Source organism: Anticarsia gemmatalis, chromosome 1 (assembly GCF_050436995.1).
Source record: "Anticarsia gemmatalis isolate Benzon Research Colony breed Stoneville strain chromosome 1, ilAntGemm2 primary, whole genome shotgun sequence".
Classification (NCBI taxonomy): domain Eukaryota; kingdom Metazoa; phylum Arthropoda; class Insecta; order Lepidoptera; family Erebidae; genus Anticarsia; species Anticarsia gemmatalis.
Genome location: NC_134745.1, coordinates 2755674 through 2779665, shown reverse-complemented (window position 1 = coordinate 2779665; position 23992 = coordinate 2755674). Strand labels below are relative to the sequence as shown.

General features: G+C 34.0%; 2 protein-coding genes across 5 annotated transcripts in view; one reads left to right on the top strand and one right to left on the bottom strand.

Moving 5' to 3' along the window:
* The window catches only part of Sdc (Syndecan), a 311422-nt gene that overhangs the window by 149886 nt on the left and 137544 nt on the right, over positions 1-23992 (top strand). The window lies entirely within an intron of this gene.
* On the bottom strand, positions 9427-15230 carry LOC142987713 (lipase 3-like). The gene is made up of 6 exons (XM_076136669.1): positions 15101-15230; positions 13655-13850; positions 13055-13428; positions 12597-12749; positions 10478-10863; positions 9427-9910 (listed from the first exon to the last, which is right to left on the bottom strand). Exons 1-6 carry the CDS (start codon positions 15173-15175, stop codon positions 9715-9717), a joined length of 1380 nt encoding a protein of 459 aa, XP_075992784.1. The 5' UTR covers positions 15176-15230; the 3' UTR covers positions 9427-9714.

Here is a 23992-nt window from a genome sequence, read left to right as displayed (position 1 = left end):
TGGCTATTCTAGGGGAGATTGAAGTTTGATTTTTAAACCGAGCGATAAATGTAACCTAGTCTATTACAGGGTAATGATGTTTAAAAAGCAATTAGATAAAAAAAAGGATTATATATATCAAGCCATTTGAGTTTGTACCTCGCAAGCGTGCTTAAGTTCTTTTCATAGTATATAGCTCACTGAATACGTACTTATTCTATACTCATTTCACGGCAACTTGATAATGTTACCAACAATCTCCCATACAAGGATTAAGTACAATGTTGTAATGTTGTACACAAAAGACTTAACAAAGCTCTTCACATTTTCTTAATCTAGACTATAATCATAACAATAAAATAAAACAAACAATACAATCTGCAAAAAATCTAGATTTCAACGCGAACATTACAAGCGTTGAACCGACAAAGACACGAAACCCACGCTAATGTAGAAGTTATTACAAGAAAAATTACACATTAAACGACTTCCTTAGAGCATTTCCTTCATTAGTACTGCGGCACCTTAACAGTGGCTGTTTATCCGTATAATGTTCGTGATAGCTACTAACATTTTAGACCGGCCAGCCACCAAGACCTCCCACAACACTGTATTCTTCAACCACTCGGTGTAATCTCACAGGTCTTCTTACATTGGTCATTTGGCAACTTCTGTTGACACTCTTTAAGGCTCTATTATGACGGTACCGCGGGAAGGACGGTAACGGCTATCCGTCCAATATTTACACCTCGGCTAACAGACTATTTTGTTTGAGTTGCAAGCTTTCTCGATATTGTGGGATGCATCTTAGTGGAATTATACTGTACAAAGATACTTTTAGAATTAAAAAGTGGGATTAGTTGAGACGGATACAGTTTTTTTACAAGTTCCACAGCTCTGACGTCGGAATTGTGGTGGATAAATGACTGATTTAGCTCGACATTTGTATGAGTGGTGTGAATCTGGTGAGTGTAAATTGAGTCGAGTTTTTGGATTTCACATGGCGTGCAAGTTGCGTTTAGCTTGAGAAATTAAAAATTCTATAGGCCAGTTTTACAGTTTAGGTATGATTAAGAGCCAATCTGCTAGATAAAGTGACAACAAATGAATAAAAACAATGGTCAAAATTTAATCCCTTAAACTATCTGGTATTTATCTGGAAGAAATCAAATCGTCTCTATGTTTTTATATTCCACTTTTAAAATAAGTAACAATATTAAAGTCAGCGAGTACAAAAGAGAACATCCATTACGGTCATTACGTTAGACACTGTCTGGCGGAGCGTTGCGAATGCAATCATAGATGCGGTTGACCGTCCATCGTGGAGCCATCCGCAGGGATCCGAGTACTCGAGAGGCGCACTCGTTTATCTATTCGATCGGAACAATGCTGACTGCCTTACTGGGAGTAACGTCTTGGCTGATTTGAATTTTAGAACACTATTTCGCGTGATTTGGTTTTACTTTTTTTTTATTTGAAAATAGAATGGTGATTCGTCAGCCTGAACTGGTTTTTCTCTGCCTTAAATACGTTTTACTAAATATTTTTTTATTTGAAGATAACCTCGTTTTGAGATATTGTTATAAAACACCGATGTTTCAATTCAATATTAACTTATAACTGCGGCACCGCCCGCCCGGAGTAGCATTATACTAACTCTATTAGAATCAGTTCAATACTATTCATGAACGTAAACGAAGACAAACAATCAAACACAACGGCACATTTGTCATAATATTATCAAAAATAACATCATTAATTTAAAAAAAAACTATATTTCTATTAATATTTTATTAAATACGCAATAGATAACAACTCCACTTCACACTGTAAGCATAAAACACAACAAACAAATCAAACCAAATAACTTTACACAACAAAGTGAAACCATCTTGTCCACTTCAATCCAGAACGTACACGTAACAGTATAAAACATACACCAGTTCCATTACCGTGATTATATTCGATAGCTTTCAAACGGTTGACAGAGCGCTGGATCGCGCTGGATTGCGTTTGACCGCTGTCCTCGATCGCTTTGGTCCAGCCGCTGGTGTGTCCAGTCGGCTGGAACAATACTGTTTGCTTTAACGCGAGTATCGACGTACGATGGATGTCGTTTGTATTGGTTTCTAGTGGGTGATTTTGACAAATTGCTGATGAGGTTTAGGCTGTTTATATGAGCTGTATTTTACTGTTAAAATTACGGGTTTGTTTGTGATAGCAAAGAAGTCTGTTTTTTTGAGTACTTTTCGTTGCAACTTAAATAAAATAATGGTAAGTTAAGCTAATGAGTGTAAACGAAATAATTTTCAAAATCGGTTCAGTGGTTTCAAAGATTATCCCCTTCATACAAACTTACAAATTTTACCTTTTTATAATATTAGTATAGATCACAAGAATTATCGTTCCAACACAATATTCTACCTACCTCAAAAACATTTTAACTAATAATGCATTTTCTTCTTTGCAGGTATGTATCCATGGCCTTATCAAGTATCCTGTAGTAGTAAGTTTAGATGTAAGCAGTGTTGGTTAAGCTGCTTTCAGTGTCAACTGAAACTTAAACAATCATATTAGTTGTAGTAGGTACTGCTGTGCACCCGATTAAAAAGAAATGAGAAAGTAATGTAACCGGTATTTGATCTTCATGCAGCATCAAAATCGGTTCAATGATGAAAACCTTAAGGATTAGCCGACAAACAGACCTGTCAATTTATATTATTAGTATAGTTAATCAAATAGTTTCAAACTGTTATTTTCAAATCGTTTAACCACACAAAAAATAAGGAAAGAAAGAAGGAAATATAAACATTAAACATTTATGATCTTGACGATATCACAGTTCTGTGGTGAACAGCGATCTCTCGTCGTAAACTGGACCGCGTAAAACTATTCTGCTGTTAAATTTAAAGGAAAGAATAAAATAAGAGTTAAAGCAAACGAGGGCGGACTTCTTGCAAAGCTCTGGCTTTTCTTTAAGATGTGTTTTGTAACTATTCTTGTTTATATTCGATACTCTCTCTCTTTTATATAATATGGATGGAAGTAATAGAACAATAGAAATTGCTGTGATAGTAGGCCCGAATATACAGACTTTTACGGAAACACACTATCATGAAAAAACAATCGTTAGCTAGGTACTAATTTATTAATTTTTATTCATAAATTTTGTATAATTTTTTTTCGTTTTACTCGATTGTATTTCATTATACTTATATTAATGGATTCAAGTATAGATTAGATTTTTAAGAATAGTTTAATTTTATTTGTATTTACATTAAATGTACAGAAAAGAAGAATAAAGAATTGAGTTTATTTTACTTGCCCAACCACAAATCTTCATTTAACGTGAAGTTATTCATACATATTATTTTATACATTAATATTATTTTCAACATTTTTTTTGTATCAATAAAGCTATACTTACTTCCTTTTCCCAATCCAGTAGCTTACATTCACAGTCGGTGTTCTTCGATTGAGTTGAGATTCTCTATAATCCAATGACAATGCACCGCTGCACTCCCGCTGTAGTCTACGTAGAGGATACTATGCCTAAATCCTATATTGTTTACACCAGGATATTAGAACAATCTCACTTCAATACGTTCTAACAGCTTAGACTCATATGTTTGATTGTTTAATACATTTCTTTTGCTCATGCAAAGTTCCTAGTCCATACTTGGCCAGTGTGATGGACGCAAGGCCTAACTTTACCGTCGTCGGGAGTAGACCCTTGCTCATCAGTGGGTTATTAGACACGGTTTAAAAAAATGTTTGATTGTAATGTACTTCAAATTAAATAAGGTATACCGAAGGTAGATGGATTTGTATAAAAACAAATAACCGTTTCGCTAATTTCTATACTTAAATTATAAAGGTTGAACCATTAAAAAAGAACTACACCTCATAAACACGAACCGAGCCGTGCAATGCAGTAACATACATGTTAAACCTTTAATCATGATCTAAATGTCATATTCAAGAAATAAATATGCACACCATCACACTATGAATACCTTTTAACGGTTCTCGAACTCCCCTTGTGAGAGGCATTCCAAAACAGTCAACCAAAAAGTGATGGAGCGAGCATTAAAGCAAGTGAAAAATCATCCGTATTGTAAAGAAACAAAAAATACATATTTTATCATTTTGATTTCTTTCTAAACGGATGAATAGATTCTCGCAGACTCCAGTTTTTCACCTTCATATTTCGTAGCGATTTGTTTACGTGATTTTACAAGGGAAAGCAGACTTTATGTCTTGGAAATAAGGATTATATTTGTAGAAGAATGTAAATTTCTATTTGAGTGGATCTACTTTGGCTTTTGGAAGAAGATATATGGCTTTGCGTTGGCGAGAATTGACATAATATTGTCCTTTGAGTACGTTGCAGCGTTTGATCGTGGATGCGCCCGTTTTGGCGCGAAGTTTTCTAAATGCCAGTAAAATTCTGCATTGTGTGGTAACGATAGGATATTTATCATGTATTGAACGTTTTATGGCTCGGAACGAGAGGATTTTCAGTGATATTGTTGAAAAATAATAGTAATGCTTCAAGTAACGTTACTAGCTGTTAGTGGCTATTCCTGGCTTTTGGTGTAGATTGAGTGTTTTGTTTTTAATATAGGGTTAAAAAGATCCTCGAATTTTAAATAACTTTTACCAATAGATACAAAAAGAAACTTTCCAGCAGTCAAGTAGTAAAGGATTATAAGCTTCACAAGATCAAGCTTTGGCAAAATAATATTGCATAACTCGGTCTAGAAATGTTAAAAATTGTAGCTAAGGACATCTCATATACGGGTATTTCCAAATAGTTCCAAAGTAAACTGAGCTTTAACTATAGTAACCAGATTAATAAACACAGCATATACTCCTGAATACCTACATATAGCTAAAAACAGTTACAAAAACCTCTAATTAACAAAAAACATGAGCAATTAAAACGAAAATGTGTAATAAAGTGAAAATTTTTGAACGTACCGTCAACAATGGCGATCATGACCTGATAATATAAGCGTAGTGGCCTAAATAACGAGGTTTATTACTTGCACACGCTATGTGCGGTTGTACAGTATGTGAGGAATAGTCGTCAAAGTATACCACTAATTATATTAGGTGAGTCATGGTTTAAAAGTATGTAGTATGGACTTTTGCATTGGCTGTTGAATCTTTTGCATAAAATTCAATGAATCAAATGTATATTGATATTATCCCTACGCTCTTATATACATCTACGTCATTTTCATTGTAAAATTACCGTAATGTTGACTGGGAATACTTCTTGCAATTATTACGCCGTGCACATGGTAGGTATATAGCACGCCTATTACCTATAAGATTTGTAGTTTATTTAATTATCTAGGATTTTGCCTTGTCTTTAACAAAAAGTGAATAATTATGTTTTTTGTTTTCTGAAGCTTTAATATTTAACTAGGTCTAGCTAGGTCAGTAAAATTAATATGTAGTTTGCATATAAAAATATAAAAAATGGCTAAATAAGTTGTTAAATATAACGAGCCATATAACCAATACATAATAAGTGTCAATTTTCGCACTAAGATAGTCTCCATAGCAATAAAAATACTTATAATAGAAATTATAATAATTATTTCAATCCTATTTCAAAACAGACCCATTAAAATGATTTTGAAAATCCCCTCGCAATGTAATTACCACGTCTAATAATCCTCAAACATTTTTGATTTAATTGCTGTAAATTGTTGGCAAGGAATTTAATAAGAAGTTAAACGCAAGCCACCTGAACGACTCTCGTGCTACTCCAATTGTATAAAGTGGGTTTTGGCAATGGTTTCACTTTATGAAAAGTTATTAAGAATAAGATTTAATTATCATATTCCTTTATTATTTTGATAGTTTTATGTCCTTATTACTAGTAGTAGTAGTACTATACTTTATTTTTCTGAGGATCACACAATGCTAGCAAATTTCCTTATATTGTCGCTTGTCCACAAACGGCTAGATACCGTATTTTTTTTATAAAAACCTGTTTAGCGCCTCTAGTGCATACCATAGGATTAGGAAGTAATTGTTCTGTACATTTTCAATATCAAATTATTGATACTTGTTGTTGCCAATAGTAGACATTCGCGCTACGCTACAATTTCAACGTCCTTTCATTTTATTTTCTGATTTTATTTAGACTTTTTTACTACAAGTTTCTAACCTGAAACTTTCATTACAACAAGATTCCAACCTGAAACCCTACTGTATCTGATTATTAAAAAATAATAATTAAATACAAACAATTTAAAGTAACGAAGGCTTATTTGCTATTTAAACCTACAAACTGATTAGCAGTCATTGCTTACAACTCGACACTTTTATAAAATAACGAATCACACAACAACGGCGGCTACAAAGCTCCCCAATATATCAAAATATCACATTTTTTTCAACAAAAACATACTGACAAATGTTTGGGAAGTTGTGACGTCATTAATTTGGCTTGACACGGGTCCGTCAAAGTCGCTTGTGATTTATCCCGCGGCCTCTGTTACGTAACACGGGATATCGGGTGTTCTTCAATATGCCTGTGTCATTTACTGTTTTAAACTTTTAATAAAGGGTTGTTTTTTCAAATTTTGTCGCATTCTGTTTCGATTATGCTATTAATACAGTAACAGGTTGTTTTAATAAAATATTTTAAAACACGTCAATAAATGTATTAACTTCAACTTCGTAGACCAAGTGAATGAATAATTAAGGTACGTAGACAGTACGTAGAACCGCTACGCAAAGTATTTTTCAAAGACATTTATTCGTCCTAAAGCCTGTCTTTTTAGTCTAGATATTTATTTTTTTATAAGCCTAGATTGTCCCACTGCTGGATTGCTCTGCCACTGCTCAAATTATTTTTTTAACCAACCCTATCTTCAGTTCAGGGCCTTCAATGATTTATAAACAGTATTAACCGGCCTCCCGAAGTTCTGAGAGGCTTTGCTAACATACAACTATCCATCTAATGCCAAGCTTGCTCAACCCACTAACTATTACCATTGAGCTCAGTGTTTACTGTATTGCTATTGTCATAGCATCCACTTTCTATAATTCACCATTATCACCAAACAATCTATTTACTCTATCTATACTGCTAACAATAATTACTAGGCTCAGTAACAGTCGGTATCTATTGGCTGTTATTAACAATATGACCCTAAGCTTGCCCAAAGACGATTAAACTGATGTTTCAAGTACATACGCATTGATGCACAGGAATACGGTACTTAGTGTACGGTACTAATAGTTTGTGTAAGGATCAAATTCAATATGCTATCAGGCTACTATTACGAGCGAAGGTTGTGGGTTTGACTCCCGTATTTAAGAAGTTTTTGTATATCAATGAGTAGTTTTGATTTTTCAATTAGTTGGAAATATAGTCCCACTAATTAAATAAAAAAAGTGTATCGGTGCCTACTTATTTAGGTAATACCTACGTTTTACAAAACATGTTTCAGAAATGTGGAGATTGAATGTTTAGAACTTAGAACCTTGTTATTAAGTTATTTTGCGTGTGATTATGATTGTGTTTTTTTCTTAATACGGTGCTATATTATGAGGTCGTGTTACCCAGCATACCTATAACTTCGCAACTTAAGGCAAAAATATGGAAAAATATTCTGGTCCCATATTTTTTTTCGAAAAATATTGATCCACTTTTTTGATAACAAATAATGTGTAAGGGGAGTATAGGGAAGGAAATTAGTGTCTTGCTATGTGATGATAAGACATGAGTTAGGGGAGGGGCACCCTCCGAATATGTCTTATCGGTGTCTAGGAGCGTATTAAGGGGGGCCATGTATTTCAGTAATGGGGAAAAAATGACGAGAAACTGTATTTTGAAGTGCAAAATGATCAACATTTGAAAAAAATTGAGTACTGAGATTTGAAGCATTACTTTTAAATTTAGCTAGTGCAATATCATATAAAGTGTAGAATTGAAATAATACCCAACGAGCAACATATCGGTACGAAGTTCTGATTGCATTTATGGCTGTCAGATTTTAGCTAAAGCTACTACACGTTTGCAGCATTCAGACAATCGTTGATATTTTGTGGTTTATTTTGATTCTTTACAAAACCAAGAGTTTATAATTGTCGGTTTGAGGAGTGATTTCTTACTTATATATATCAGCCAGAGATTGCCATTGAAACATTGGAAAAGTTGATCAGAGGATCAAGTTTCAATGACAAACCCTTAGCTGAAGCACAATTCTTGTCAAGCAATTTTAAATGTCTCTTATACGCGATGGATTGGACCAAGTATAGTTGATTGTATATCGAACAAATCTATGTTATGCACTTCTTAAAGTGTAGATATGATTATGATTGTATTATCTACAGGTATCTAATTGTTTAGCAGGTATACTCCATAAAACCTACTAAATAGTACCCATTCCACGATATAGATTTCTTACAGCAAAAATATTATCTCATGTCTTTTTTCATATTGTTTCTAAGACAAAATATATTTACCTACAATATAATCTACTGGTTTATGTTTTATATTCTTGTTTACTCGTTCAATGTTTACTGTAATTGTAATGTGAAGAAGCAACACTTTCGTTTATGACACTTGGAACCCGTTCCAGTGATTTGTGTCCACCGGCTTATAAGGAAATTAATTTTATGATGACATTTCATAAGAATAGATTGGAGAAGATCTGCTTTGTGTTGTCGTATAGATGAGTCTTACGTAGACTATTGAATTGTGCTAAAACTTAGATAATATATTTTGCTCCTGGCTTTGCCCTTGTTTCTATGCAATGAGGCCTAAGTCATTCCTGGTCTAATCTAGTTGTAATCTACAATCATGCTGATTATTTTTCCCCATCAATTTACCTGTGTTCATATTAAAGAAGGCCAAACAAATACATTACCTAATTGGTATGTCTAGGCTTACGATATCAATAAAACAAGCAACTTCAAAGGAGCGTAGGCACTCCGCCACTGCTCTATCAAGCTGTGGAATATGTTCATCATATGAAAGCCTAGAACTGCAGTTTCAATCACTTAAAGTCTACAGTGACATTGCATTGACGTAGAAAAAGGAATACTATTCGTCACGTTTTCACTTACGATGCAGAGATCTTATTTTTCTACCAGCTGACCCGCGCGGCTCCGCTCACGCTTTCTTGTTTTTATTTAATACCACGCATTTTCAAATTTATTCACCTTTTACACCTTCTCTGGACTTTCATAAATAATTCAAAACCAAAATTAGCCAAATCGGTCCAGACGTCCACGAGTTTTAGCGAGACTAACGAACAGCAATTAATTTTTATATATCTATATAGATATAGATATATAGATTCACTATGCATTTTTTTTTACCCATTACTGTCCCTCTGCTAGGCAAGGGTCTTCTCCCGAACGAGGAAGGGGACTATATACTATGCATATGGTATGGAATATAAAAATCTAGATTTGTAAAATATTTTTATGTTTATTTACTTCTTTATTCCCTGTACTCTTATACTACTATAATACAATATCAATATTTATCACAATATGTACATTTATACAATAAATAAATACAATGTAGCCCAACAATGTACCACTGCTGGGCAAGGGTCTCCTCCCACAATGAGGGAGGGTTAAGCCTTGAATCCACCACGCTGGACAAGTGGTTGGGATCTTTGCATATCTTCAAAAACTTTTGCAAAGAAATCTCAGGCATACAGTACATTTAATTTTATACTAACTAAACTAAATTTATTCTAAAATTCTCTTTAACAAAAAGACTAAACTAAAAAGTACTAGATACATATTAAGTACAGCACTTGCTGCGGACCCTGGTACGGGCGTGACAGTGGTGCCCTCTGTGATGACGTCATCAATGATGATATCGGGAGCAGTTGTATGGTCTACTACGATCACGTCGTCTATTCCTATGTCTATGTTGTCATCCCTGAAAATTTAAAGCATTTTATTAGAACATGATTATTGTCTTTCTAACACCGAGACGTAATTTGTTGGGTACAGGTATTAAGTAGGTCTTGAATAGTGACGTATCTGATAATAGAAATAAAAGTAGCTGGCACTTTTATTTCTCACGTTAGTCTAGCCCAAGATTTTCCACCGGTCTCCTCACCTCTACTGCGTTTAATAGTAATCTGATCAGATTTTCACATAGAAATTTCTCGATGACTAGCCGGTTGTCGGTAGTCGATAGTAGTAGAAAATAGGGCTACTGGGTACAAAAAGGTCTTACGCCTTCGTCACGCATGCATTTGTAAAATATTTGTAGAATTTTCTTTCACATATGCATTGATCATAAATGCGAGTACCTAAGTCAATTTTAATTACAATTATTTTGTACATTTGTACCTTGAACCTGAATTTCTAAGCATTACAAGACAAAATTCACAATAACATCATAAAAGGTTCAATAAAATTATCACACCTTCGATAAGTAATCACATCAAAACATTGTCAACCAAATAACTACTTTTTCAAATAAATATGTAATACTTACGCAATATCGACGGCACTTAGAAGAGCACCTATGATATAATCCGTGACTAGTTCCTTAGCATCAGTGGCAGCAACGAAATCTTCATGTAAAAAGGTTTCTCTAGCTACTTTTCGGACTCTTGTATTAGGCATATCAGCAGCCATTGCTAAGACATCTCTTTCATCTAATAAAATGTCGCTAACTGTATAATGCATTGTGACGTCAGTAGTTATGAGACTTATATTGTAAATTGGTGGTTCTTCTAAACCGTATGTTTGTAAGTTGCTGCTTCTACCGAAATGGTAGCGACGGAATGATTTGTCTCTGATATTTTGGCCGTAGTGAGCTGCTTGTTTTAGAGATGCTCCTGATGGAACGTAGTCATCTATGAAAGAGGAGTTTTCTCTCTGAAATCATTAACATTAATTTGTAAAACTGCCCAAAATTTACTCAAGATGGGAAGACGCAAGGTAGCGTTCTGGGGCCCCACCTCTCTGATTCAAATAGCTGCAACTGACTATATTAAACATAGTGAAAGAGTTTTTCTGAGCGTAATCCTAAATTATTTCTCACATATTAATTAGGTTGGAGTTGCTAAATAACAATAGATTTACCCCCTACATAGGGTAAGGAATAATATATCTACATCTAAAGTCTCGATAACAGTAAGCATGAGGAAAATTCAGCACAAAATGTTATAAACCTGCCTAATAAAGATAAAAGGAGAAATAACAATAGTAATTTTGATATACGATCCTTTGATTATAAAATTTTAATATGTAAGTCAAAGATAAGTGGAGGTGTGTGAAATTAAATCATAAATTTGATAATATTTTATTATGACTATCTGTATTTGATAGTTTGATTGACGAAATCCCGATAATATTATAAGTCCGGTAAATTCTTTGGATTATGTGAATTCTTTTCTTGGTGTTTTACCGGCAGTGAGTCATAAAAGAGAAGTCTTTTGGATTAAATTAAGTACTTGTGTACTGCGCTTTTCGTAAGCAGTAAAAACTAGTTTTTATTATATGTATGTTAAAAACTAGTCTTTGCTAAAATAAAATTAATTGTCAGGACCGGAGATCGTCAGAAGAGATGATGTAAATAGCCGCAATTTTGAACAATTTATGCAGATTCAGTAATAGTAGAATTGTAGCAGATCAGTACCGCGATTCTGTACAACTATCGAGTATCGACTACCGACTCGCTATCGAAAAATTTTGTATGAAAAATTGATCAGCGCCCCTAGCGGATTTTCGCAACAACTATGTTCTTCAATGGCGCCATTTTCCATCAAACATTAAAATAAAATAAAATTATATAAATATTTTTTTTTTAGCTGGAGCGCACTTAGGGGCAATTCGAAATTCGAATTTCGGAGTAAAATATTCTTTCCATTTTTAATTTTAATAAATTATTTAAATATTTTATATTAGATAATTTTAGGAAGACGAGGCCAACGAGGCTGAAAAGGTATTGTCTCCTTTGCCTGCTTCAACGTAGAAAAAAAAAGACGCTGATTCTTTTTTTGTGTTGATAATGTTTCGTTGAACAACATTAATTATAATATTTGTATTATTGATTTATATTTACTAATATCGTTTAAAGTAGACTATAATTATTATTTATGAGAATAATACCTTTCATGATTATTTTTTATCCACTATATAATATATTTCAAATTAGTTTATACACAATTATTACCAATAAAATTTTATTAAAAGAACAAATTTTCAGGACGAATCTTTTTCTCACTTTAAATGTCAAGTTTTCGATACTCGATAGGTCGCGATTCTCTGCCGGATTGCTGCCGGTTTTCTAACGAGTAGCTCGATAGCAATGTATGGTATTCGATAGCGAGACGTTAGTATCGAATGTACAGAATCGAGGTACAGTACCTCGATTCTCTACTACTATCGACTACCGACAACCGAACTGTCATCGAGAAATTTTGTATGAAAATCTGATCAGCGCCTCTGACGGGTGTCGTAGAAAACATTTTGGCAGTACATTCTAAATGTCAAAATTTCGATAGCTAGCCGGTTGTCGGTAATCGATAGTGGTAATTTAAAATAATAAAATTCAAGGAAGATTACGACTGTAACTTAATAACTTGGCTTGTTAAAAGAATACTCACCAAAAGATGTCTGACTCCAATCAGTTCGCACATGTGTCTTTGATGTAGATCTCCGGTGCAGTAGTCAGCCATGGTATAACCTTGCTGCGGTGACATGAGGTCAGCCAAGAAGTCAGGGAACAGTTCCACAATACCCATCAAACGGGCCAAGCTCTAAAACATTAGACGAGTTATTATTGTTTTATTTTAAATCCAGGGATACACTAGCGGCCAAATGAAATGTGTCGCCAGGGATTTTTGGTGAAGTGCAGTAGTATTGCCGGACTTCGTTCGACTTGCCAGTTTTTTCTCGTCACTATGGGCATAATGTCGCAGATCAAGTCACGGGTCATTTTCGTGGTCTTACTAATTCTATATTTTTAAACAATTAATGTAAAAAAATAGCTTTAAATTTAGATTATGAACTTCAAAATAATAAAATGTGTTACAAACTAATTAAAATATTAAAAAAAACTTACATAAATAGTATCAACATTAGCCGCAGCAGTCGCTAACTCCTCATTAGGGAAATAGTCCATATACCCAACACCAGCTAACAGATGCGCAGACGCAATCTTCGCATTATACTCCGGTCTTATAGAACCTAGCACTAAAAACACTGTGCCTCCTTGCGAATGCCCAATGTAATGAAGTTTCTCATTTCCAGTATATTCTAAAGCATAGTCCATCATGGTAGGTACGTCGTGGATAGCGATCTCTTCGAAGGTGAAGTCAAAGAAGGAGTATTTCTGGGTAAAACCGTCAGGGTTTAGAGAGACGTGAGACCTGGAGAATGAGTTTCCTCGAGCGTTGCCCATCCAGACGTCGAAGCCGGCGTCTGCTAGGTTGTAGGCTGCAAGAGAAGTTTGTATGAAGCTAATCTTTTAACCCATTAAGTCCTGTCGGACTGCTGGGCAAGGGTCTCTCCCACGAATTGAAGCAGGGGTTATGCCTTGAGTCCACCATGATTGGAGACTCTTCAGTTAAAAATATATCCAAAAAAAGTTATGCAAACATCAATCTTACATATTTCGGTTAGCAGCCATTTTGGCAACAAAAAACTAATTGATTATACTCACCAACACTCAATTCAGGACCCAACATGATGAAAGACATGGAGTCAGCCATGAGTCCATGCATCAAGAACACCAAGGGTCTTGGACCAGTGCTGCCACTTCTTCCATATGGGATTCTGTGGATCTCCAAGTTGTACCCATCGATGGTAGTCACACGGTGGACCTCTGATGGGAAACCATCTGATGTTATTTTTTGAACCTGGTAAATGAAAAAAACATTTTTTTAGTTCTATGGCAATCCAAGCTCTATGCAGGATTACATCAAAACACAGTAATAGAATGACTCAAATAGTTTTTCTATTACATCGATTGCTAAGCTACCTTGTTTGGGAAAAGTCCGCTCAGTAACTAATATGAATCAATCAATCGGAGTAAAACTCTTTTATGTGGTTTAACTATAGTTCAAGTTAAAGGTCAATTAATTCGGAAAAAGTAGTGAAACTTCCAGAATTTTTTGTTTCCATTGTTTGATATTTATCTAGTACCGAAAAGTCCTGGAAATGTTACATTTTGTGAGGTGGTTGACCTTAGTCAGAGAACGTTAAAATATTATTCGTTCATTTAGACTTTTCCGAAAACTCGAATTCCACGAAGACAGCTGCTTTAGTATCTTTTATTTTCTTAAGTAAACGTATAGCTTATGAAAAGTACCATTATTCACGTAAATCTCTTCAACCACTGTATTTAGTTTCTTAGTACCTACTAAAGAATACAAAGCGCTTCTTATCAAAACAACAGTAATCTAGATTTTAATTATCCATTATGAAATTATCAAGGACCCTTATCATAAAACTCTATCAAGTCTAAAGCCACTCTCGGTTAAAGACATGAGTGTGAAAAAGATGAGCTTATATCCAATAGATATTAAATTATCTCTCTCTGTGCTTCAGGTTTCTTTTAAAGGTGATCGTATATTATAACAGCAGATTATGAACAATTGTAATCACTAATATATCTACGAATTAGGCATACTATTTGCTATTTAATAGGGTTACTATTTATTATTTATGAACAATTATGCTCGTATTGTTCTTTGCATTACTTTTTCTTTAGTTTAGAAATAAATGGTTGTTTCATTATTAATTGAAGTTACTCACGAAATTATTAAGCACATTTTTGTTTAGTCCATTATTTATTGTCTGTAGTTCAGATGTAAACCACTTTTGCCTACAAAATCAAGTTTAGAAAAGATAAATGAATGTTTATTAATCAAGAATATATTTCACTTTATTGATCCCTTAAGTAGATATATCCTACTCTAGGATACAAGCTCTCGAAGATTTCTTTCAAAGCTTTACAGCAGTTTATTCGCGAATTCATATCAGACTTACTAAAATTTTAGATTTTAAATTCCTACATTTTGGATTACAATATATGTTATATATAATCAATCAAAACAAAACTGGTATAAGAGCCAATCTTGTAAAATCGAACTCTAATAAAACTTACAATCGACGACTGCCGAACACTCCTCGTGTCAGCTAACGCCAACACACACACTACACAAAGCAGGACCTTTCTCATCGTTACAACAATTGCGCAAGTATTTACAACAAACAAGTATTTATAAGTTTCTATATCTCATATATCTTTACTTCTTTACGATCCCTTAGCCTTTATCTATACTTCTATACTAATATTATAAAGCTGATGAGTTTGTTTGTTTGAACGCGCTAATCTTAGGAACTACTAGTTCGTATTGAATTCCTTTTGTATTGAATAGACCATTTATCGAGGAAGGCTTCAGGCTGTATGACATCACGCTACTGCTATTAGGAGCGGCGAAGCAACGAAAAATGTTACAAAAACGGAGAAAATTATGCCCTATTCTCTCTTATGTGACGCAAGCGAAGTTGCGCGAGTCAGCTAGTATCTCATATATATCTTTACTTCTTTACGATCCCTTAGCCTTTATGGTTAGATTAAATATATCGTATTTTATTATTTGAAAATGTCTATCAGTTGTAAATTTTCTTATCTCGATCTCGAATCCGGAAACTGTAGGTGACAGAAATGATGATGTGGGTTTTTCATGAATATTTTATTTTTGTCTTAAGCACTTTGTTATCTCGCTAAGCATGGTATTGTTGGTACGTTTGTACCAGGGCTTTTGACGATCTCATCTGTTTTTTTTAAGCGTGTAATTATTTGCATACATCTCTTTACTAATCTAGAATATTATACAATAAATCAAACTTTGTTTTTTATTCAAACTTTTCAAGTTACTCACAAAAACCAAATGTAATCACTACGATTACAACTATAAAAAATAATGTTTATCAATCTAAAAAAGAACTTAAACATTAACGTGTGTTAATTTCGGGATACCTACTTTTATCGCATTTAAACGCATTTTTACTAGCACAAAACGTGGGCTGAAGCTGTTTTGAGTCTAAAATAACACATCTAATTGCACCTACAAATTCACCATTCAGTTTTATTTGCATACAATTTCACCGGTGTCAATGATCAACGCGCCGTGTAATTCTCGTAAGAAGATTACACAATATCACACAATAAGATAATATCGCCCTATTACCTCCAGGAACAATTGTAGCTTTATTTGTCGCAATCTGAGCTTCTCATTAGATATTAGTACTCATTTTGCTAAATAGATGGCATCTTTAGTTAGTGGCAGAAATACCAATAGACTTAAGACATTCCTCAGGATATAGATATAAATAGAAAGTATATCTTGCGGCTAAGTTCAATCTATAATGGTTTAGCAACTTAAGTATAAAAACATAACAGACAAAGTGGCGGATTTTATTTTGCATGTATGTATAAATTGCAAAATGTAATTCAAGAAATATACTATAAAAGTATAGCTTATAGTATGATATTTTTTTAGAAATGTTGTCGACATGGCAATCAATTATGGGTCTCCATATTACACGTGTTTCCTGTACACGAGGACATCAAACAGGACACTTAATTCTTTATGAACCCAACCTTCACAAAGGTCAGCTTTTGTATTATTATTAGAACTGATAGATACTGATACCTTGTGATTATTTTACCTCTACTTATTTGCTGTTTCGATACAGTGCGTTACTAAGGTAGTTGAACGAAGACGTGTTAAAATATTTGTTCTGGCCCTCTACACTTCTTATGACCATCATTTAAAAAGACCAATAAGAAAGTATGGCCTTGGTCTTGCAGATGGATTTTCCAAACTTTTTAGACTACCCTTCTTCTAGAAAAAGTTTTACTACTTATTTAAACAAATTGTATGTGTTTGTTAATTATTGACAGGACCATGAGTTTTAACACACTCAACATCGGAGGAAAATAACCCAAATGTTGTGATTCATTTTAACGATACAGATACAATAATTAGTGTAACAGAACAAAATCATTACGAGCCCAGACAGTGGGCGTAGACCTTCGTTATAACTTCATTTGGATTATTTATTTTCAAATTAAGCTGCCCTCTGAAATGACCTTTAACCTTGTAATTTAGGTGTAATTGTTTCGATAATTAAGGACCCTAATTTGGGTTGAGTTCATTTTATTGTTGAGCTGTAATTTTTTGGATTATATCAACCCTTATTTTTGTAAAGGGTTAGTTAGACTGCTCTTTTGAGCGGCCTGGTACGCCCAAAGTAGTGCCGCTATTTTAACCAATGAAACAGGTGCGGCACGTATTTTATACCCAACGTGATGATGCCATGACAGTGATTCTTCATCGTTATACCGCGTAACCAGTAATCTTATTTTTTGTTATGCTCAAATTTATTAGGACTAAAATATGAAAGTAAATTTGAGCCTGTTTAGTTTTTAAAAATGAATTAGAATAGGTAGTTAGAGTTAAAATATACAGGTACATAGTTTAAGTTATCAAATAAAATTCCAAAAAGGTTAGTATCAAGGTCCATTACTTCACTCAAAGTTTTTTCTTAAACAAACAAAGTTTTCGCAAAGTTCTTACACTACGTTTTCATTCAGTAAGACAAAGTAGAACAACATCAAAACCCTTTAATTGGACAAAGATAACTCAGAATCGGGGGATTCCGTAAAGCGTAACGCTTCTAAATGAATCAAAACTTTTAATGGCTGCAGAAAGAACTCCTACTAAAGGTTGATATTCATTAGAACACTCGTGGAAAACATGAATAATATTCTTGAAGACAAACATTTGATATGATATGATGTTCATCAAATGAAGGGAAGTATAAGTTGGTGCGAAATGTAGCATACGGTATTAGTACACGGGTCGCTCGGGCACTTAAAGTCAGTTGCCGACTGTCGCTCTAGTTTTTCTGCCATGTCGTGATGGTGCATTACATTCACGAATATTTCCAACTTGTTCAAAACAATTTTGTGGTTAACCGATGTTTCCTACTGTTACAAAGGTCTTCTCCACAATTTTGCCTAACACAAACTTAGAAACGTCAAACGTTTCATAAAACAAAACGCAGTGTATTATCTCAATTCGTTAGAACGTTACATGCAAATGTCTATGCCTCTTATCTATACATACCATTATATAGGTTGGAAACAAATAAAGTCAAATGAGTTACGAGTAAAGTTTTTGATGACGATACTCGGGAACGGTCGCCGATTTATTTGGCCACTTTCAATTTATAACGCGATTAATCAACCCTCGAAGACGTCAGATTTGAAGCTGTGACTTTATACGCTGTTTTATGTTCACGTTGATATTGGAAGAAATATTTAGCTTATAGTAAATAGGCTCATGGGTGCGCCAAAATGTAGAGTTAATAAAATAAATTAGTAGTTTACGGTTAAGTTAATTATAAGTTTATATGTACGAGTGCTTAATTACTAAGCTTTTTTCTGTCTGGTAGGTGTAACCGATTATCTGGGTATTTGCTTTATATTTCGGCGTATTGTACTGACCGTGAACGAAGACTAATATATTGTTTGTCATTCAACGTGAAAATTAGCAATAAATCATTTCTCGCTAGACATCCTAAATCGGGAAACGAGGATAGCTCCTTAAAATACGATACTGCTTAAACATACTCATGTAGCCTACTCTTCCTTATCGTATGGCATTTGCCAATTGGCATTGACACTAGGTTGGCCACTAAGGTCAACCTATTGTCAAATTTGTTCAAGCCGCCCAAAGAAAGCATTTATATCGATTGACAAACCTTACCCTATTTCATATCCCTTTCGGGAAAAACCTGTACCATAATACAATCAATAAAAGCTAGCTTTTGCTAACAATTCGTACAATTCACGGCATTTTCCAGACGGTGGTTGCTACTGTATAGTTGAGGTACACCAGGTATGTATTGTCACGTGCTCGCTCTCAGCTGCGTTCAGCACGTCCCGGTCTGCTATCGACTGACTGTTGCAGGTTTACCACTAAACTGGGGTTTTAATTTAGTTTCTATTGTATTTTGTGGTTAAATCTTTCTACAGGAAAAATTATAGATTTGGGATTTAAAAACTTTAGTGTTGGGTACTTTTGAATTGAAGTTTATTGTATAAAAATCTTTATAACTTAAGCCCTTTAGAAAATATTTTTGTCAATATTATTGCCTGGGAGTTTATTTTAAAGGTTAAACACTATTTGTGCTTTTTCTTTTTTTTACTCTCGAGTATTCAACATAGCGCGATATAGTCATTATCAAGAGTTTGACAATCAAAAAGTACCATAAAAATAGTTCCTGCGCCCGTTAGAAGCACTGATTAGATCTTCATACACCAATTCTCTAAGCCAGCCGGTTGTCGATACTACAGGAGAGAATCGCGCTATCGTTGTCAACTTTGCAAGTAACCAGTTATTATGTACCTATGATTCAACAACAGACATGTAATGTCAATCAAGTTGTTGTCCTCACAAATCAGTCACTTTGCTTTCAAAAGGCACTGCCCTACAGTAGAACAAAAAGGCGAAGTTAATCGAACATTATTACCTATTTACGTTATAGATTTAAATAACAAAGAACTTATTATCCTTTTATATTACTGCGTCATCGATGCTATATAAACAATAAAACATAACAATTTTTTCCAGCAATTTACTTATCGATCAACAGAAATAATACTGCGTAATTTAGCAAAATATTAACGCAGGTGTCTTCAATAACTAACGAATTGAAAATTGAAAAAATAAGCCGCCATTTTTTAAGAGAATGGCCTAAAAAATATATATATTTCTCATTCTCAAGACAAAAGGTTCTACTTTCTTCGCTCCAGTAAATCTTTTATTGGCGAAGAAATCTAATTCCAGGCTTGATTAAACATATAAAAGCTTATTGGTGTACTGCGAAAACTTTCCGAGGTAGCGATTTTAAAATGATAGATTATATTAACTTAGTTAAGGAGTACTTAAGTAAGAGTAACAAAGAGTAAGCCTTATAAAGTAATGGAAAGTTACTTAATTTTGAGAATACCAAATTGATTTTTAGTTACCTATCCATTAGGACATTGTGTCAACAACGTTAAGCAAACAATGGAATAAAAAGTTTGGGTTTTTTCCAAGGCTTTAATTCTTAAGTAACGTGCCCGATACCAATATAAGGTTTTATCATAAAAAATATGGCTTTCATAACTCTTGCTGGAGTGTCCAGTAAGATTCTTTTGAATTTATCAGATTCATCATACACACTATAAGTGCATCGTAGCAATGCTCACGGTCAACAATTATACCTTTAAAAATTATATAAATAAAAATGTTTCTAAAAAAGGTATTCTTTAGTTCCACGTTGTTTTTCTTTGTGATTGCCAAAATCAACGTGTACCTGCGTATAAAATAAGTGTTTTTATTATACAATATTAGAGTTCGGACTCACTCAATCTGTGATATATCTTATCTAGTAATAAAGATAGCAAATACAATATTATTTCATACGGCGACCTTCGAGAATATTTCCCTATTATCTAGCCATCATAAACACTAATAAATAAGGTAGCTGAACTTGTTATTTTCATTCTACGTACTTAGCTGTTTTCTCTGTATGAATACGATGCAATGAATCATCATTTTGTCATATTTCATTTTATTACGACTAATATTCACGCAAGGTTGAAGAAAACTGGTAATTAAAAAAAACTCATTTTAATGTCACATGTCACGTTTCTAAAGCTTCTGCAGAATAGATTTCAGTAAAATTATAAAGTATAGCACAATTCTCTGAGACTTTAAATATCGACAATTGGCTAACTATGGAGAAATTTCGTAAGAAAATCTGATCAGCGCCTCTAGCGGGCGAAGTGGGAACTAATTTTTCAGTACACTTTAAATGTCAAACTCTCGATACTCGATAGTATAGAATCGTGCAACAGAAGAACTTATTCTTATATCACATCCCGAAGCCTATCTAGATTTTTTATTTGTAATATTTATGTTTATTACTGTACTACCGTCGCAGGTAAAATAAATAGCATTTTCCTGCACCCCGGTACACAATACTTTACTCCAGCGTAATAAATAATGATAGTTTGACAGGTGAATAGTTGAGTCATTCCTTTGTCGCTAATCCTTAGCTTAAGGCAGACAGGCGAGCTTCCTGTATCGGGGATTACGGTTTAATAATTAAGTAGTGTGAGACGTAGTGGTGGGATGTGATTGCCGGGAACGCTCGAACGGGACATTTTTGCCGTTATGATTATTTTAAGATTTGAATGGATGAAAAAGATTTAATGATTTATTCATTTTTTTCTGTAAGTTACTGGCTTATGTCCGCTTTTTTTGTTAAAATAGTACCCTATGTCCTTACCGGGGCATAATATAATTTATCATTCTATTTTTAATTTACATTTTTCCGTTTATACGCGACGCCGTAAAAAGACAAACAAACTTTTGCATTTATAATATGAGTACATACTACTCATGCAGTAAGTTTATTATCCAGCAGTGTATCTACTTAGTTTTCTATTGAGAACTTATTATAAAGTAGCCAGTTTCATAGAATTGAGTAAATTCCAAATTTGTCACGTCACGTGCGTGGATATTTAATACGAGTTCAATTATACTCACAGATTCTTTTTACTTTTACAACGTGATGAAACATGTTGGACGTGATTCCGTTTTCCCTTTCCGTTACGTGTTTCAATGGGTTCGTAATGACGTAAAATGTTTGTACTCATTTACGTGGCGTGAGCATGAAAATAAATATTGTTATATTTAAAAATAAAATATTTTATCCTTATAAAATTATAAATGGATTTTAGGCTGTTTGTTACTCAATCACGTCAAAAGTACTAAACGGATTTTGACTGAACTTTTTTGTATTGTAGCTTATGTACCAGAATAATACATAGACTCAAAATAAAGTCAACATGGACAAAATCGCTAGCAGTTAGTATTATAAATTCGAAAGTTTCCTATGACTTAAATATGTTCGGTACTTTTAAAAAAAATACCAAATGCTTAAATGCAAAATAACACAGAAAGGTTCATAATCTGGATTAATTCATGGGATAATTTTTACATCGACTTTTTTTCATGCGGACAAAGTCGCACTGGAAATATAGTTTTTTATATAAAGCTAGAGTAATATATTTCTAGCTTAAACCTCAGGAACACAGGCGTGATAATACTAAGAGCTTAGTTGCGATTTGAATTACAAATTGTGGTATTTGTGTATAACACTGAAGCTGCTTATCGCAAGTAATGAGATTCAGTGCATGTTAAAAGATTAGGTTTGTAAACTGTGTGTGGTACTTTTTAGTGTTAAAAAGTAACGTTTGTTTTATTTTAAAGGTAAGTATTTTGATAATTTTTGAAAAGATTGGGTGTATAATATTATTATTAGCTTTATTAAATAACGATAAGCGAAGTTATTCGAAACGATAATACCGAATAGAAATACGAAATAACGAAAGATAATTGTCTGTAATTGTTCATAATCTGAAGCAATTTGCATCTATCTCTTGAATCCAGATTGGGATAAAATTATTTATTACTTATGTAATTATATATTAAATCTGATAGGATTAATAATATTTATAATTAAAGCCTTAAAACATTCGAATCAATTAACGTAACGCAAATCCCTTACTGTAAAATCGCTTCAAAATTCAACGTAAGCTTTCATTATTTAAATTTTGTTGAACCAAATTTAAAAGTTTAATAACGTCGATTAGAGATAGGGATCGAGGCAATCGACCGTAAAACTGCATTGAAAAGTGGGATTCGGTCGAGGACAATGCGATTGGGGCGTAGTGAGACCGGGAATCCCGTTCCCGGGGTAATTGCCACCTGTCCCGGCGCGTCCCAGCACTAGTGTGACGTATGGGGGCTGTTCTCAGTTAATCGTGACGTATTCTCGTTATAAGAGATTACTAGTAAATGGTGGTAGGTAGTGTGTTTCAATGATAAATGTTGGGATTTTGGTTTTTGAATTGTTCTTTTGAGTAGTTTTATTTATTTTATTTTATTTATTTTTTTAAAAGACAACTCCCGCACTAAGAATGGCTCTTGTGTCGCGGGGACTTTTACAAACATACAAACAACGGACACAAAGCACAACCAGACCCGAAACAATTATTTGTGGATCGCACAAATAATTGTTCCGTGTGGGAATCGAACCCACGACCTCCCGTTGCAGTGGTATCGGCGTCGCGACCTAAACCACTGCGCCACGGAGGCAGTCATTGGAGACAAAGGTAAAGTAAAAGTAAATTGGTTGACAATTTAAAGCTCTACAGTCACTCCTCATTGTGATAATGGCTGGTTGAGAGGTTTCGGGTGTTTCTTTAGTTGTTGTCAGTTCTGTCTTCTATCGACTAATCACATAACAGTCTTGAACATCTTTGAGTGCTGATTGGGTTGATGGCGAATGCAAATGGAGTATGTTTTTAAAGAACAGTAGGTATACATAAAACTGCAAGTGGTTAAGATTAATTACTATTTAAAGACTCTGTTAACTTTAACGAAAATCCATAAACTTAACTACCGAATTAAGGCCAGGACGTGCAGGGTGACGGATCTGTCTTTTAGCATACCTACCGTAAACTGCCCCCGTGCATTACGATGTCTCAAATTTGATTCCCGAGTCAAGCTTTAGTTTTTCTGTTAGAGACGTGTACATTTTTTAATGCAGGTTTAATATCAGTAATTTTAGCCCAGTTATATGGTACTACCATTATAGGGGACGAAATTGGGTGCCTATTGATATTATGTACGTAGCCTTACATCTTGTCTATTCTTTCTTAGGCTTGCTACACACATATTCGGTTCTGAATCAATCGGCCTGGCCGGGCGGCAAAATAGAATGTTCGGGAAAAATGCCGCTCGACATCGTCGCACCTAAATGTTTAAACCAAATGGTGACGATCAGACCCGAGTATGTGTATAGCAAGCCTTACCACCCATTTGATTTTGGGAAATAATACTCTCTTCCACGAACCACCGTATCT